Source organism: Mirounga leonina, unplaced genomic scaffold, assembly GCF_011800145.1.
Source record: "Mirounga leonina isolate KUSES-001 unplaced genomic scaffold, KU_Mleo_1.0 Mir_174, whole genome shotgun sequence".
Lineage (NCBI taxonomy): Eukaryota > Metazoa > Chordata > Mammalia > Carnivora > Phocidae > Mirounga > Mirounga leonina.
Genome location: NW_023270451.1, coordinates 48,290,177 through 48,308,615, shown reverse-complemented (window position 1 = coordinate 48,308,615; position 18,439 = coordinate 48,290,177). Strand labels below are relative to the sequence as shown.

Below are 18,439 nucleotides of genomic sequence, written 5' to 3'. Positions count from 1 at the left end.
GAAACAAAATGGGTGGTTAGCTGGCCCAGCGAGGCAGGGAATGAGTTACTATTATGAAGAACTGAAGGACAGAGCCTGGGAATCTGCCAGGCCAGATGCATGAGCTGGGCTGGTGCCTGGGCTACTTTTCACTGTCATCTTGCAGCTCAGTGTCTGGGAAGACCCTTTTAAGAAGGCATGAAGCAAACACAAACGACCACGACTCACAAATATGAGCTATTTCACTGATGCGTGTACAATTGCTTTGCCCCGTTTCAGTATCACCAGCCGCTTCAAAAATGTCTGTTAAGAGACTTTCCATCTGATGTAAATCATGGAGAACAAGGCCAGTAACTAACAGGTGACCAACCCATGAATGGGTGAAATGCCTTTGCAGAGTGTGACAGCCCACCGTCCATCCCTGTCAGTCAAATTCCAACTGTCCCACGAAACAGTGACCTGGACTCCTCCTTTTCTCCACATAGAAAAAGAAATTATTCCATCAAAATATAGATAATTAAAAGCTTCAATGTACTATCAAGCCTTTCATGGAAGCACTGAGACTAAAATATTCAACAACACAGTACAGAGTAGGTAAGAGTGGAAATGGAGAAAACCAAACCAGCACTGATCACACCTCAATGTGCACACAAATCATGTGGGAACCCTATCGGAAAGGCGCATTCTGTTTCAGGAGGGTGGGAGGAGGGACTGAGATGCTGCATTTCTAACAAGCTCCCAGTGCTCCCGGCCCAAGGATAACAAAGAATGACCCGGGTGCACACATATGTACTGACAGCATGACCACGGCCTGGTGTGCACATCTGTGTGTGTGTGCCCGAGCGTGCGCCCGCTTATCTGCATCACTCCAGATGGGCGCTGCAAAGGAGCAGGGTCCTGACTCCAAGCATATCGCAGTGAGTAATGCAAACCCCTGCCCTGGATAGAACAGATTCGGCCAAATGGAAGAGAAAACGCATTTTAGTCTATTTGCCATACCACCCGGAACGCGCCGATCTCATCTGATCTCGGAGGCTAAGCAGGGTCAGACCCGGTTAGGACTTGGACAGGAGAAAACCCATTTTAAAGCTCCACGAGAGGGATTTATCTTCAGGGGAAATACAATTAGACACACGACATGACTGAATCACTGACAGGTGAGATTCTGCATCATGGACTTTATTACATTGGGAATATAACACAGGAAGTACACAGAGCTCCTTAGGACAAGCAGGCGGTGGTTTGGGGGGTTGGCTACATCAGCACTTCAGAGGTGCATGAATGTGGCACAATACTCCCTGGTTAGGCCCCTCTCTTCCTGCCTCTTAGCTTAGCTCACTGCTACCCACCCTCTTGCTTTCAGCTCACATATCATTTGCTGGGGAGAGGGAGTCATTGTCTGATGCATGTGTCTCCCTCTTCCCCTACACACACACACACCTCCTGGGTCTGACTCTCCTGTGACATGATCCAGTTATACACCAAAGTATTCCTTTATAGCACATACATATCATAGCATATTTATTGGTGAAATAAATATTTTGGATATTGGATTACTGTCTTTCTCATTCACAAGACTATAAGCCCCATGCAGACAGGAGCCATGTCTATTTCACTCACTGCTGTAATCCCAACACACAGCACTGCACCTAACACTTAACAGGGCACAAAAAAACCATTGATTAAAGAGCTGAAGGGAGAGAAAGAGGGAGGAAAGAGGCAGGATAACTTAACTGATGCCCACATGGGTAATTCCCTGTCATATGCACAGGAGTGCATGCATTTTTCTAGAAAAAGGACCTTAGCTTTCGTTAGATTCTCAACAAGGACTGTGGCCTCCCAGAAGTTCAGAATCACTGAGTTACCAGTATCACATCAATCAGAACATCTTAAGCAAGATGTGAAATAAAAATCAGTTTCTTTCTTTAGAAATTGCTTCTAAACAGTCTTTAAAGGCAAAAAGAAGAAAAAAGATGAAAAGGTTAGAAACACTTTATAGGTGCAGAGCACTAGAATCAAGCATTGCCATTCCATGATGAACTCGGCCTTTCGCAGTGGGACCTGGCATTAGTGGGTCTTAGCACTAGAATTAATACTGTGGGCCAGAAAAAAAATCTGAGTAGAAAAATGGCCACCATTTTGAAATTCATGTATTTCTATTTAAAAGACCAATAGGATGAAATTGGTTTATTTAAAATTCAGCCAACATAAACTAGAGCACAATGCTTCCAAAGCCTGAGCAGATAATTTTGCTTAAAAGAAAAGAAAATATTTTAAAAGAAGAAAACACCCTTTGAAATGAAAATAAATTGTAGCACATGCACCATTTGTAAAACCCAAGTGTTTTTAGCTCAGTTTAGAAAATGGAGAAAATTTAGGGTGGAGGACAGGGGACGAGAAGGCACTATTATCAGATTATGATGGTAATGGTCAAAAGCATAAGCTCTGGGTCAAATATATTTGGTTTCAGGTCCTGACTGCCTCTATTTTGCCTGGTGACCTTGGGTGGTATGTTTGACTCCTCCATGCTCCCACTCCTCATCCACGCAAATGGAACACTACATGCAAGCAAAGCCCTCAGAGGCTGCCTGGCCCATAGTGAGCACTCCAACACGTAAGCTCTTACTCCTCCAGTTATTATAGCATTGTCCATTATATTAATGTCGTAATATATTATCAGACATCCCCCCCCCCGAGTTTCTGGCCCATAATGCCTGTCAATCAATGTCAGCTAACACAGTTGCTGGTACCTCCTATTACCAAAAGCCCATGGATTCATTATCTGTAGTAATACAGCCCTCTGTTTTCAGTCAGCTTCTGAATCTGAAGCTTTTTATCCCCTCAAGTAAATACCAACTTCAGCTTTTCTGCAGCCCTTATTTGCTATTCAGGCCAATAAATCCTAACAGTGGCCACAAAACTATGGGTCAGTATCTGTTTAATATCTTTCCTTCCCGGCTTTGATCACAAAGACAAAATGAAGACTCCAATTTCCTGGTTTTCTTTTCATATGGAAAAGCTTTCAGGGGCTCTGAAAGGTCTTCTGGCCCATATTATTTGAGCAGCTCAAATGCATCCTACCTTCAAGCTCACACATGGGCCATTTGCTTGTGATGCAATGAACAAACCAGCTTGTCTTCTCTCTCTTTTAAAACTCCAAACACTAGGTAAAGCAGTAAAGATCATAGGGAACTGCTCTTTCATGTTAAAAGAATTATTAATTCCAGTATCGCCACCAGATTTCCCCATTTCCTTGCAAAGCATTTATTTCTCTACTCTCTGTGCCCATTGACCGGGCTCTTTAAAAGTCTAACGCCAGTAGAAAGGAAACAGATTTTTACAGATACATCCTGTCGGCCGTTCTGGGCACACAGTCCTGGCCCCTGTCTCCGGGTCTGTCTGAGGACATTGGGGAAGAGAGGATTTGGGCAGCCCTGCCTCTGCACAGGAATCCTGGGCTCTGATCCTGACCAGCAACAAAGCTGTGTTGTATTCAGCTCTCCCTCCGCCCTCACTGGCTGGGCCCTGGGTCCTCTAAAAGTACCCGGGGTGGTTCCCTGCACTGGGCTCTCAGTGAAAAGCATCTCAGTGACCAGGAGAACTCTGACTCTGGATTCTAATTCTGACTCACAAATAACCTAGCAGAGCAAATCCAGCACTTCTGCTTGGCCTGGCCTTATGAACAAGGAGGCAGTAAGGCCAGTTCCCTTTCACTCACCAAAAAAGACATAAAAAGATTTACTTTGGTGTTTGTACTTTGAACTACACACCAAGGAAATGCCACTGAACTCCCATTACCACTTTGGTTTAAGTGGGCATATACTTAGCTCCTAACCCCTAAGCCACGGACCCACTCTGTATTCTCATCTCTAACGTTTAGAGATAGACTGTACAGGATAAACACACACACACACACACATCATAATAAAAAAATAAATGGTCCCTGACCCCCAGCATCACCTGGGAACTTGTTACAAATGTACATTCTGAGGCCCTGCCCCAGGCCCACTAAATGATTCTAAAATCTGCTAAAGTTTGAGAGTCATGACTTAATGCATACAATATATAATAGATGTATAAAAACTAATAAATAATTGAATGATGAATAAGTGAAAAGCTTCAGCTTTACTGAAACACTGCTCAGAATAACCTGCTCCAGTTAATGGCTGAAAGACACTACGATGAGTCCCTTCCATTGTCTGATGGATGGTGGGGCATAAACTGTAATGATCCCGCTGAGGCCTCTGCCTCCTGACTCATGGTCCACACCCCTCATTGTTTATGACACCGCACCATGGAATATCCCTCTCCTAGCCACCTGTGCCAGGCTCTTGCTGGCCTCCACAGCTTTGAACATGCAGGCTCCTTTGGCTGGAACCCCTTACTCCTCTTTTTGTGCAGCTAAACCCTACATATGTTTTTTGTTTCAGTCTAGGAAGTCAGCTCCTCCAGGAAGCCACCCCCTGGCAGATTCCGACAGCATCCTGTACATCTTCTTTCAAAAATGCATCCCTCCCTATCTACAGTTCTGTTTACTTGTCTTGCTCACTCACTAGCCTGCTCCACAAGCTCTGTGAATCATTTATCTTGTTCACTGCCCTATCTCCAGCACCTTGAACAGCGCCCAGTGAATTATTTAATCCATCAACAGTGACTATAAAATCATCTGTTTTTTTACAATAGATAATATATATCTATTTTAATTTATTGTTTATTGATTTCATTGACTCCTAGACATGAATAATTGACCATAAGCCTAGAAAAGAGGACTGTGGATACATAAAAAAATTCATCATTTCCTTCCTTAACTAAACTGCCCCTTGGTCTTTTTTTTTTTTCCACCAATATACACACTTCTGAATTTATTTATATACACATTGCCCCCTCTGAAAGCCTGTGTGTGAAAGCCTACAACTCCTTTTACTTGCCAGGCCAGAAGAAAAATAAGATTGAATATTAGATTCCATGTAAATAGAGAACAGTATGTAGGAGGATCCATGAATGCAAAAGTTACCTCTCACTGTGTATTTGCACACTCTCCATTGATTTTAATTTTTGCCTAAATTGCCTAACTTGATTAGGAAATGGCCAAAGAATCCTAGAGAGCATCAGACCCAGTACAGCCCTGCACTCTGGACTGAAGCCCTGTTGCTGCTCCCAGAACATACGAGGGCCACCATGACACCTTTGAGAAGCCCATGATGCGACCAGGACACCAGCTAATTTTACAAGACTCTGCACCTGTCCTTGTGGTTTCACTGAGCCACATGGCTGTACTTATGACACATCAAAGTTCCCACCCATCTGTATGTGGCCTGATGGAAGCCTGAGAACACCTGTCTCCAGGCTTTCTTGATTCTGAGTTCTGGCACCCAACTGCATATCCTGATTTTCCAAAGGACAACCTGAAACAACAGGGCTCAGACCTGCCCTCATGAAGGCCACTGTATCTTACTGGTGATGCGGCCAGCAAAAGTAGAATCCTTGTCATTCCATCTGGGCTTTACAACAGAAACCTCATCCAGCCTCATGAGCAACCTGTTGCTCTATTTCATAATGAAAAACACTGCAAGTTCAGAGGTGCTAGACCCCTTGCCCATGACCGCTGTCACTTATTTCCCAACTAGTTCCAGAAAGGACTTAAATCCACTTACAAAACTCCACACAGAATGAAATAAAATGAAACAGTAAATGAGGAATACCAGGAAGATAAAAATGAAACCAGGATTGTGATTAGTTTAAAAAATAAAATCCTCGCCCTGAAGTTCTGTACACTTGATGGAAATGGGTCACAAACTTGCTCTGAGCTGTCTGGTAACCACTGGCCAAGAAAGTACTTTTCTCATAGGAGAAAGCCTTGGGTCTTTTTTCAGAACCTTTAAATATTTAGTTCACAAACAGTATTAATCAACATTATTTTTTACATCAAAACAAAAAAAGAAATGAAGAGAAGGAAATAGGTCAAGGAGAAGCTACAAGAAGACATGCGCTACTAAGAAGATCTAAATTTCAAACAGAGCTTAGGAGCCCCACCCCCACCCTAGGTCTCCTTGGAACGACACTCCTAAGTGCAACTAATACCCCAGTAATAACTTTGAATCACCATGTGAAGGTTAAATTATGCTCAGATACTATTAAAGAAGGCAAAGAAGTTTGGCATGAAGAAAGTCAGAATTTGGCATACATTTTTTTCTTCTACACTCTGTAGTCTTCTAAGAAGAACAAAGCAAGACACATGAACTCCTTCTATTCTCAATCTCTACCCTCACTGGGGATGAGCCCAATTTTTTTTAAGGTTCACATCTAAGTACTCATCTAAGAGAATCCATTGTCCCTTCTTCACCTCCTCTTCTGGGTCAGTACTGTCAGTTGAAATGATTTGTGAAGAGCACACTGTGAAAACGTTAATGAATTCCCAATCAGCTTTTGGTTTTGTATGCTTTGTTTTGTTTTAAGAAAAAGCATCCATTTCCATGCAAGATATGAAGAAGTTTTTCCAGATGGGTCTAAAAATGACCATGGAAAGTAAAACTGAAATACTTTTTCAGGTTCTGGAACCAGGTTGAATAGATTATGCTGAAGGCAAACTACACACAAAACAGGTTTCTAGTTCAGAGCAATGAAATAATATTAATAATAAAATGGCCATTATGCCAGGCCTGGAGTAAATATCCACATGGAGTGCCTCCTGCAAGTCCCATAACAAACCCTCACAGCAATCTGGCAGGTCCTCTTACCACCCCCTTCTACACACTGGGCAGCCAGGCCCTCAGCAGATGAGTCAACCTGCTCAACAGCACACAACTTGGAAGTAGAGGAGTTCAGAAATTGATGCAGGTTCCAAAGTCTGCTTGACAACTATGCCACACTCATTTTGTACCACTCTATCCATCACTTATTAAAAAATCTTTCTGGGATGCCTGGTTGGCTCAGTCAGTTAAGCGTCTGCCTTCAGCTCAGGTCATGATCCCAGGGTTCTGGGATCGAGTCCTGCATTGGGCTCCTTGCTCAGTGGGGAGCCTGCTTCTCCCTCTGCCTCTGCCCCATCCCCCTGCTTGTGCTCTCTCTCTCTCTGTCAAATAAATAAATAAATCTTTTTAAAAATATGTCTTTGTTTATTCTTTTTTTCCCTATTTAGCCATCCAACATATTTTTTGAATACAAGAAAACATTGATATTCCATGTAACTTCTTAGGTGCTGGGTATAAAATAATGACCAAAACATATGAGCTTCCAGAAGCCTACAGTTTAGTAGTGATAAGGTTTTTTAAAAAGACATGTATAATACATGTGTCAAATCTACAAAGATAAGGGGAGTGCAGAGTGCTACAGGACCATGGAGTAGGGACAGGGAGCCCAGAATTGGTGGAGTCACATCAAACTATTTAAAATGGGAAAGTTTGAAATGGTTAAAAAAAAAAAGAGTGCTCATATTATATTTTCTGTCAGTATTTAAGAAACAGTAAATCCAAAGATAAGTCAAGATTGATTTCTACATATAGTAGTTGTCTATTGCTGTGCAACAAGTTAGGTGGCTTACACAACAAATTAAGTAGCTTAAAACAACACACATTTCCTATCTCAGTTTCTCTAGATCAGAAGTCCAGGCAAGGACTCTGCTCAGGGTCTCACAAGGATGCGATCAAGGTGTTGGCTGGGGCTGCTGCCTCATCTGGGCCTCAAATGGGCAAGGATGTGTTTCCAAGCTCATGTGGTTGTTGGCAGCATACCCATCACTTTTTTTCTTCCCCTGACAAGTGTGTGGTTTTTTTTAATTACTTAATTTATTTTTAATTGAAGTATAGTTGACATACAATATTATATCAGTTTCAGGCTACAGCCTAGTGAATCGACATTTATAGACATTATAAAATGTTCACCACAATAGGTCTAGTTACCATCTGTCACCATACAAAGCTACTACAGGGCGCCTGGGTAGTTCAGTTGGTTAAGCGACTGCCTTTGGCTCAGGTCATGATCCTGGAGTCCCAGGATCGAGTCCCGCATCGGACTCCCTGCTCAGCAGGGAGTCTGCTTCTCCCTCTGACCCTCCCCCCTCTCGTGCTCTCTCTCTCATTCTCTCTCTCAAATGAATAAATAAAAATCTTTTAAAAAAATAAAAAAAATAAAAACAAAGCTACTACAATATTATGGATTATATTTACTTATGCTGTACTTTTCATCCCCATGACTTATTTATTCTACTTCTGGATATTTACCTGAAGATAATAAAAACACTAATCCAAAAAGCTATATGAAGCATTATTTACAAGAGCCAAGATATGAAAGCAACCTAAGTAACCATTGAAAGATGAATGGATAAGGAAGATGCAATGGAATATCACTCAGCCATAAAAAAGAATGAGATCTTGCCATTTGTGACAACATGGTTGGACCTAGAAGGCATTATGCAAAGCAAAATAAGTCAGATAGAGAAAGACAAATACTGTATGGTTTCACTTATATGTGGAATCTAAAAATCAAAACCAACCAACCAACCAACAAAATGAAACAGAAACAGACTTACAAATACAGAGAACAAACTGGTGGTTGCCAGAGGGGAGGGGCTTGGGGGAAAGGTGGACTAGGGGAAGGGATTAAGAGATACAAACTCCCATCACTTTCTAGAAGTGTGAGTCATGGCAGCCTCCTTTCTGGTCTTCAAACTGGCCACATCCTTCCCAGCATCGGGGTCTGTGCCCTTCCCCCTGCCCTGGCTGGGCCTCCTCACCAGTCCTTCCCACCTGCCGTGGACTCCACTCAAAGGAGAGCTTCTCCTGCAGCTTTTCCCTGTGCACCTAATTCAACATTGGCCTCCCCCAGCCCGCCCTATCTCCTCCATAACTCTTCTCACGGTTGGCGGTGACCTTGTTTCTTACTTATTGTTGTCTGCCCACACTAGACTCTGGGTCCTCTGAAGGAAAAGCTTTTGTCTCTCTTGTTCAGTCCCAAATCGCCAACCTACAACAGTACCTGGCACGCAGCTGGTGCTCAGTTGAATGTTGTAAAAGGAAAAAATTAAATAATTAATGAAATCTTCTTCCAAATATCATGGCAGAGCAGCATACTTAAAAAGCTGAACGGACAGCGAGAGACTCTGAGAGCAGCCATGGACCAGGTGTCCCGTTAGGCTGGCTGCTCAGGCTCCACGGGCGGCCCCGAAGGAGCCCCCTCATCTCTCATCTCTCAGTGCCCCAGTTAGCTCAACAGGGAAATAGAGAAAGCACTACCCACGCCAGACTTGCTCTCGTGGATGGAAAAGGCCTTATGCTCATCAATAATGAAAATATAAGGAAGCTACACCAGACTGCCTCCTGCTTACTGAGAAGTAATCAAGACATCCCCTAAGCAACTGAGAGAGGTACTACAGAATAATCAGTGTGTTACCTGTGACAATGACACTCATTGAAATGTGTTCAAAAGCCTCGTCTAATTGCATCCCAGGATGTAATTTTCTGAGGAGAAACACTGCAGGATTCTAGGAAGTTATGCTGAAAATAAACTCAAAGCTAAAATTGAAATCAAACTGAAATTAAGATTTAACCTTGAGCCAGACAGACTGTATAGTGAAGAATTCGCCTTGCCCAAAAGTCTGGCCCTGGACTTTGGCTCCCAGGGAGGGTGGTCTCTAGGCCCCTGGAATGTCCTGCCTGTTAGGAGTATTGTTTTTTGCCTGGGGGCTTTGGACACCAGACACTAACAGTGTGATTATGATGGGGGCTTTGGGCCACATCACCACAGGCCCAACTTCCAGAGGAACCGGACACTAGAGGCACCAACATGACCTCTGGGAGGAGCTGCAGACCAGAAGTCAGCCATGCGGGTCACGGGTGGTAGGCCCAGTAAAATCCTTGGACATCAAAGGCTCAGGTGAACCTCCCTGATTAGAAACACCCGGTGAATAGTGAATGTGGCCAAGAGGCGTTAACGCCAGTCCAGGACTCCATAGGAGGTGACAGAAGAGCCTCAAGCTTGGACCTCTCCTGGACTCTGCCCTGTGTCTCTTCCGATCTTAATATATGACCTTTCCCTATAATAAACTATAACCGTGAGTATAACAGCGTTTGTGAGTTCTGTTAGTCCTTCTAGCAAATTATTGACCCTGAAGGTGATTTGGAGAATACCCCCCAACTGGTGGGGTCAAAAGTGAGGGTTGTCTTTTATGGATTGTGCTCCCTCCACCTTTGTAGTTGGCTAGCCGTACCATCGGCCCAAACTCTTCGGGTAACCTACCTGCTAAGATAGGTACAGTTTTTCTTTATTTCTTCTTTAAAGGATACTCTTTCTCTTTTTGATATGAAAATTTAAACATGAGATGACTTTAGACTTGGATACAATGATGTCCCAGGCAACCCTGGACCTTTCCAAGTGTATTCATATGTATTTTTTTCCGCATTAGCCCCAAGAAAATTGGACTAGCCAGAAAGGGCCCTTCTGAACTGAAATCGAGGCACTTAGAAGGCCGTTGAGGGGTGCCAGGGCATAGGGTCAGTTGGCCATGGCAAGATCACCCATCAAGGTCAGTTGTTGTGCCTCTAAAAGAGGAGGCTAATTTGAAGTCCTAAGACCAACTGAGAGAGACCAACATAGAAACATCTGTGGATCAAAACATATGTGAGAAGATGGCAAAGCCAAATCCTATCTGAGAGATAAAAGAGGAACTGGGAGGAGGTCCAAGTGGCTTCCTTTTTTTTTTAAGATTTTATTTTATTTTATTTTATTCATTAGAGAGAGACAGAGAGAGCGAGAGAGAGCACGAGCCAGGAGGAAAGGGAGAAGTAGGCTCCCCTATAAGAAGGGAGCCCAGGACCCTGGGATCACGCCCTGAGGCAGACGCTTAACTGACTGAGCCACCCCGGGGCCCCTCCAAGTGGCTTTCAAGTGAATTGTGAGTAGGCAGAGGTAGTGCTGAGCTCCAGAGGCAGTCACAGCAATAGGCTCACACAGTAAGAAGTGCTGACAGTTCTTGGAGCATGGAAGGTGGACCAGAGGCTCTGCCCGCCCTGACCAGTCTATTCCCTGATAGGACAGAGATGCAGGCACACTCTGACTGTAAGTGTGTAACTGAGTGTGGGGATAAAGACCTAAAATGGACTTGGAATTAAGGGTAGCAGAAGTCACATATCAGAGAGGATAAAAATGGGAGAGAGGCTAGCAAGGGAGCTGAGACACATTTCCTTCCAGGGGCGACTTCCAGGGGTGATGCTGGGTGAAATACAAAAGAGTAGAAAAGATACCCCTCAATCCCCAGGGAACCTAAAACCCAATGCTGGAGAGCCAACGGCAGTGCAACATAGCCTACGTTAAATAGTGACAAACACAATCAGCATGTCTAAGAAACTAAAGAAAGAACATTTATGGTGGCTTGGGACAAGACTTTAGCTGTACCTTCTGCTTAAATCAATGTAGAAAATGGGGGCATCCCAGGAAGGGAATGACATGGACCCAGAGGCAGGAATGTACATTGTATATTTAGATACAGTAAAAGGAGTAGCCTAGGGCAGAAGTGAGAGAGAGAGCAAGAGAGCACACTAATGAGTAGGGAATCTCAATAGATGCAGAAAAAGCATTTGACAAAGTACAGCATCCTTTCTTGATCAAAACTCTTCAGAGGGTAGGGTATATTACCTCAATATCATAAAAGCCATCTATGAAAAACCCACAGCGGATATCATTCTCAATGCGGAAAAAACTGAGAGCTTTCCCCTAAGGCCAGGAACGCGGCAGGGATGTCCACTATCACCACTGCTATTCAACATAGTATTAGAAGTCCTAGCCACAGCAATCAGACAACAAAAAGAAATCAAAGGCATCCAAATCAGCAAAGAAGAAGTCAAACTCTCACTCTTTGCAGATGATATGATACTTTATGTGGAAAACCCAAAAGACTCCACCCCAAAACTGCTAGAACTCATACAGGAATTCAGTCAAGTGGCAGGATATAAAATCAATGCACAGAAATCAGTGGCATTCCTATACACCAACAACAAGACAGAAGAAAGAGAAATTAAGGAGTCGATCCCATTTACAACCGCACCCAAAACCATAAGATACCTAGGAATAAATCTAAGCAAAGAGACAAAGGATCTGTACTCAGAAAACTATAAAATACTCATGAAAGAAATTGAGGAAGACACCTAGTAACATTTTAAACTTTAAGGGTGGACTTGTAAGGCCTGAAGTCTGATAGGTGGTACAACTGAGGTGTCTACTGCCACCTGGTGTCAGCATACCTTATTGACAGATTCAGAGTGACTACTCATCCTAAAAGCTTAGTGTGCCAAAAGAAAAATAAAAAGAAACGCCTATAATGTCACACTTTAAAATGAATATCTCATTTGATTTAGGATCCTAGTTCTAACGGTAATTTGAGACAAGTTATTAAAAAATGTAAACAGAAATGTTCCCAGCATGTTCTCTGAAGCAAGGGAAGATTGAGTTGATTTTAATTATAGAATCGCAGTTAGTTTTATATGACTTTCTCACACACAGACACACGAAGTCTGTACTCCTTGCCTGATCTCTTCTCTTGTTTTATAATAAATGATTAGTTTCCTTCCCAGGAAAACACAAAGTGGGTCATCCACAAAGTCTGTGATCTTCTCCTGGAAGGAAGCCACTGTCAGTCCCGGGACGCCAGTATATCCAACACCACTGTGCTATGGAAGTTCCAGTGTTCTCCTGCGCTCCTCCCGCCTCCTACCTCCCAGTACCTCCGCAGGAAGGACACATCTGTGAATCCTCTGGCGTGACTTCAATTCCTTACAGCTGTACAAACCACTGCATGGAAAGAAAAGAACATTTCCTAGACTGGGAATCCCCAGACACTTTCCCAAATCGAACAAGTGAACAGAGTTTTTGCTCTGGTGAATTATATCCCATTAAGGAGAGCAGAGACAGGAAAACAGTCCTGAGACCATTGTCGTCTATAAATGCCTGGGCTTTACTGCAGTTCACAGCCATTTTTCCTGACTTCTCTGAAATGTGGGCCGCCCCGACTTCAGAGCCCTGCTGTACTGGCAAGTTAGGCCTTCTTGTAACTATTTTATCTGGGATTTGGGTCTGCATTCGGGAGAAAGCCCATTGCCGATGTTTCACACACAGCGATGTGGTCTTCTCTTTCCTGGGTTTGACCCACACAGCCCAGCCCACCTCCAGCTTCTCCCTGCCCAAGGCTGCCCGAAGCTTCCATCAGTGTGGCCCAAGACAGCAAGTGGGGAGCAGATTTGATGCTGGTTGCCGAGGATCTCGAGGGAGCCTTTGGCTGGGGGGGGGGGGGGGGGGGGGGCGTCTGCCTATTCCTCCTGGATGTCTCAGCTGGCATCCGGAACATGAATAGAGAAGGCAACATGAGGCCGGGAAAGTAAGGTGAACATGAGAAAGGAGAAGAGAGGCATGAACATACTCGACAGATTCCCCTTGGAGGAGCCCGTGCATGAATCCAAATAGAATTCAAAGGACTTCACATCAATTTTTACACAGTACACTACCTCCCTAGCTACTAGAAATTTCTCTGTAACATACCAGTGAAGGAGAATGCAAAAAATTATTGAAGGAAATTATCTAATTTAAGGACAAGTCATTTAGCAACTCCAGGACTTTAGATGCATTATCAATGCAGCCAGCTAAAATTTTTATGTGATTTGTAATTAAATTATCTTGCACCTAAACATATTCAATTACTGAATTAAACCAAATTATGCTGATCACAAAGATTAAATCAATATTCAATTAAATATTACATTTTTATGCCAAATGAGGCCATGTTGGGTAGAACTGATTTGTGAAGAAAATTAGCAAAACCGAAAAAGTTTCCCAAAAGAGAAAACAAAAATCTTGGCTAATTTCTCATTCATTTACCAAGTTTTTCAAGTTTTTAGACAATAGACAGTTTACTATTTAAAATGTTGAACTAGATAAAAGACCAAAATAAGAGTTTTAAATCCTAGACATCTCAAGAGTAAACTCTACAGAGAAATTAGAATTATGACTTTCACCTTGTAAGAATAGTAATCTCCTATTTATAACAGAATTTGCCCTGTGGAATTTATCACATGATTAAGAAAACCCAAAAAAGGTAACATTTCCTCAGAGAAGTATCTTCTTTGTTCTCTCCCTTCTCCCTATCATAAATACAGTGGTGCTGGGAAGGCTGCGTTTGTATGCTATGGTGACCTTATTCTTTGTCCTTACAGGAAATACTCATATTTCTTTGGAAGGTGAAGGGAAAATGCAAGGAATCAAGTTCATACACAATTTATGTATACGACTTTTCATATCAAGGCAAATCCTTGATTCATAAATAAGATCACAGCTACAGTCATGTCTATGTTTTCAGATTCATCTTAGAAATTTCGCCAATGACATCAACTATACAGGCAAAAATTTACATGGGTGAAATATATGATTACCACTTTCTTCTTTATTCATTTTAACATTATTTGTCATGAACATGTATTACTCTTGTAAGACAAAAAACACGTTTTTAAAAGGGATCGCAATGGACTCTTGTCTTCTACTATCTCGCTCAGTGTCACCAATGAGAAACAGTTCATTTTTAAATTGTTCCACGGATTTATCAGTGAGAATCTATCTAATCCGTTCTCCATGATAAGAGCAGGAGAAGATATGGCCCATCAGAAAGAGCAGTGGCAGAGCTGGGGACAAGATTCTCCGGGGGAAGGAAGGGACACAGGACAAGAGCCACTATGCCAGCACGAGCCGTCTGCCAAGTACAACATGGCACTGCCCGTTGACCTTGGAGGAGCTAGCCCACCAGGAGTTACCGTCATACCCATTCTACAGGTGAAGAATCTGAAGCTCAGCCAGCCACCAGGGCCATACAGCTAGAGAGCGGCAGAGTAGAGATGAGGTCCAACTTGGTATCATCCAACACATTCTCTGTCCACTGCTTCCTAAAGCCTCTCTAAGGTTTGGTCCTCATGGGAGATCCCCTGGAAACAAAACTGCCTTTCCATGTGGACCTTGTTCATTTTCTTTTTCCTGCCACACGGATGCTTGAAAGAAAGGAAGAAACCCCGGATCTGCCCAGCATTGGCCCCCCTCACTTGAAAATGCACGAAGACACACTCTTGGTTGGGGCATGAGATCATCAGTGGGATGTGTGACAGGCAGGATCACCCAGCTTCGTTCTCTTGAGCTCCCCGGCCTCCGCTGGGAAGGAGTGGCTGGCCACGGGAGGGTGCTCTGCCACCACCCCATGCGCAGCGGAACATGAGCTCACCTCCCACCACATCCTGTGCTCCAGTCCTCATGGCAAAGGTCCCGGGAGCATTCTCATAAACTCCCCAGACTCTGCACATCAAGCCCCTAACACAAACAAGCACCCCCACTGCACTGCTGTGGAGGCTACAGCAACTTCCAAGGGCAGAAGGGGGGCATCTGCCTGGCCACCTCACAATTCCACTTCTCTCTGTTCTTGTCTGTGTCATTTCTCATGACTTCTGCCAAGGTGCTCATCAGATTGCTGTTTGCAGTCCAGGGATCATAATAGGAAATAAATCACCACAGGGAAAAGAAACAGAAATTTGCAAAAAGGGACTAATCTCTGCAGGCCTGCTCTCCAATTTCTGTTTTCAACACACTCCTCTGAAATGGGACAAAAATCAAAGGTGTAGGCTGTTGGGGCCCTGGGAGAAGCACAGCCTTTCCTTTCTATGTTAGACAGAGAAGGGTCTAATCCAAACCTGCAAATGGGGCAGAGGAGCTTCCAAACGAGTCTTTATACTTGTTCATCATTTAATTTAATTGATAGAAGAAACCACAGCAGCCATCAATTAATTACAGAGCACTTGCTATGCACATGCACTGACGTTCATAATCTCACTAAATCTGAATTACAACTCTCTAAGGTGGGTTCTTTTATTGTCCCCACTCCACAGATTAGCAAACTAAGGTTTAGTGACCTTAAATAATTGTTCAGGGTTGTAAAGCTGGGCTGGATTTTTAGCCCCAGAAGACCACAAGGCTCTTACTTGCTATGCTCTACTGCTTTCCCTCAGACCTTCAAGTGATGGGTATTCAGATTCCAAATGAAGCCTGGTTTGTTTGTCTAGCTGTTTAACTCACTCCAAAGTCTTACATTAAGATCTTTCAATTTCAATAGACAAGGGTGGGGTCAACCTAGGGGGTGGTACAGGAAGGAGGAAGAAGGGAACCCAGAGAATTCAAATTTATAACAGGAAAATGGCTTAAAAGAGCTAACCGTAGGAGTTGGAGCCAAATGGTTTGGCAGACGCAGCCATGTTCAGGGTGCGTGATGACAGGGACAGTCCTTTTTCCACTCCACTTTGAGCTGTCTTTATAGAACTTTATCTTTTATGTCCAAAGATCAAATAAAAAAAGATCACATTTAACAAGAACTAGGGGAAATAAACTGGTGGCAATTAAAGAGTAAAAATAACTTCTCTGTGGCTTCAGACCACAGGAGCTTTCTCATTTTAAGAGGCACAGGCAAATCACTTCAACAAGGCCTTTTGGGCTGCGTCGTCTCATGTTTCCTCCCACATCCATGGTGGTTAAAGTTATAGACAGTCATAGCTCTTGAACCTGTGGAATTGTGTAATAAATGGAAGTACAACCCGGCCAGACTCATCAACTCACAAGTGCAACCTTGCAGCATGGAAGAAAAGGTTATGGAACCCATATTCTCAATGAGAGACTTTCCTTCTTTAATCTTTGAGCCTTCTTTCTACTCCACCCTGACTTTGGATACAAAGTCTGAGAGTTGGCCAAGACCCAAGGAATTCTCATTTCACTGCCTTGTTTTCCACTTGCAGATTTGTTGGGGCTAGACAGTGAGGCAGACCTGAACTCTTCCTCAGGCCTCAAATAACCAGGCTCACTCAAACATCCAAAGGCAGCCAGAGTTATTTGAGATTCCCACCTCTGCTCTATACCACCACCATGTAGGCAGAATTTGGAAAATACTCCTCAACCTTAGAGTCAAGCCAACACCTAGAAAAATCACCAGCTTCCCAGTGAGCCTGCAGACACAAAAAAAACAGAATGACCTATAGGAGATAACTCTGAAATACTCCCCACAATTTCTTAATTTGGTACATAATGTGGGACTGAGTCAGGATAAGATCTGTCTCAACACAAGAAAGAAAAAGTGTTTACCATGTGCACTGGGGGCCCTTGTTTTATATGTCAAGAAATTTCATACACTCTGTTTCAAGGTTGAGTCAATCCTTGGTCTGTAACCAAAACCCATCCCCCAAAGCACTGTACCTACCGGTAGAAAGTGGCATAGTCCACAGTTGAGTGGCAGGTCTGAAACTCCCACGATTTGAGTTTCTGGCATTCTCGATGAGCTCGGAGCTTTACCTTCACCGTCCCTTGACACAGTTCAGGCACTGGTTTTCTCTGAGGTCTGTTGCAGAACTCATTGGACTCTACCCTCCAGGACTCAGCAAAGTCATCCACATCAAACTTGAAGTTTCCATCTCCACCAATTAAGTCATCACGCTTATGTCCATTGTAGTTGCCACAAAGACCACAGAGTTTGCCCTTGAGATGGGGGGCAGCCATTACTTCAACAAAACTGTCTCCATCCCAGGATATTTCCAAACCTAGAAGAAAAGGAGAGGAAAAGAGGATCAACCACTCTTAAATCCACCAGTAATTCCCAAGTACATGTATCCTTACATAGTACATATGACTAACCTCTAACAAGGAACACTAAGGGTCTATCCAAATTCTTGGTTTCCATATTAAATGTTATATTACAGTACGTGAAACACTTTTGGGGGCTCAGAATTTTTAAACTGTATAAAGTTTGTCCTTATATGGTACCTTAAGTACCCTGGTTTGACTTGTAGAGGACCACTCATTGACCATGTTCCTCTTAGGTTTATAGTTTTGCCCTTTTCTATAGTAATTGTGTTGGTCCATCTTGTGCTTTCATTTACCCAATGATAAGTGAAATGTGGAAATGGAAAGATAACAAAGATGATAATTTTTAATGTAATTTCTTCTTTATCCAAAAATTCCCCCATGTAATTATACTAAATGTCAAATGAAAATATCTAAATTATTTGTTATAGTGAAACTATTAAAGTAATAAATATATAGTTTCTGAATAGATCCTCTTCAAAGGAAAACACTCATATGGAAATGTCTGAAATGAAAACGTTTGCCTCCTCATCGTTTTACAGACATCCCTGAGACAAGGATGGTTGTTTAATCAATGTTTCCTAGGGTAGAGTTGTTGTGGAACACTTCCAATCTTCACAGCCCTGAGCTTATCATAAACTTCAACATTTGAGGAGGTACTGGAGGCTACCAGGCCATGGAGAAAAGTTCCTCATGTGCTAGAAAGAATCAGCAGGACAGAATAAACTTGTTCACCAAGGAAATAATCTTTGCTCCAGAAGGTAGAGAACAGAGGCTCCTCTTGGTTTGCTGAACACTGACCATCTAATATGCTAGAGGTTTT

At 43.0% G+C, this 18,439-nt stretch overlaps 1 protein-coding gene across 3 annotated transcripts in view; it reads right to left on the bottom strand.

The window, feature by feature from the left end:
- BMPER (BMP binding endothelial regulator) overlaps nucleotides 1-18,439 on the bottom strand; it is a 249,037-nt gene that overhangs the window by 61,057 nt on the left and 169,541 nt on the right. For all 3 annotated transcript variants that reach the window (XM_035020890.1, XM_035020891.1, XM_035020892.1), the window contains exon 13: nucleotides 17,237-17,573. In XM_035020890.1, coding sequence (XP_034876781.1) covers nucleotides 17,237-17,573 — 337 coding nt within the window. The remainder of the gene's footprint in view (nucleotides 1-17,236; nucleotides 17,574-18,439) is intronic.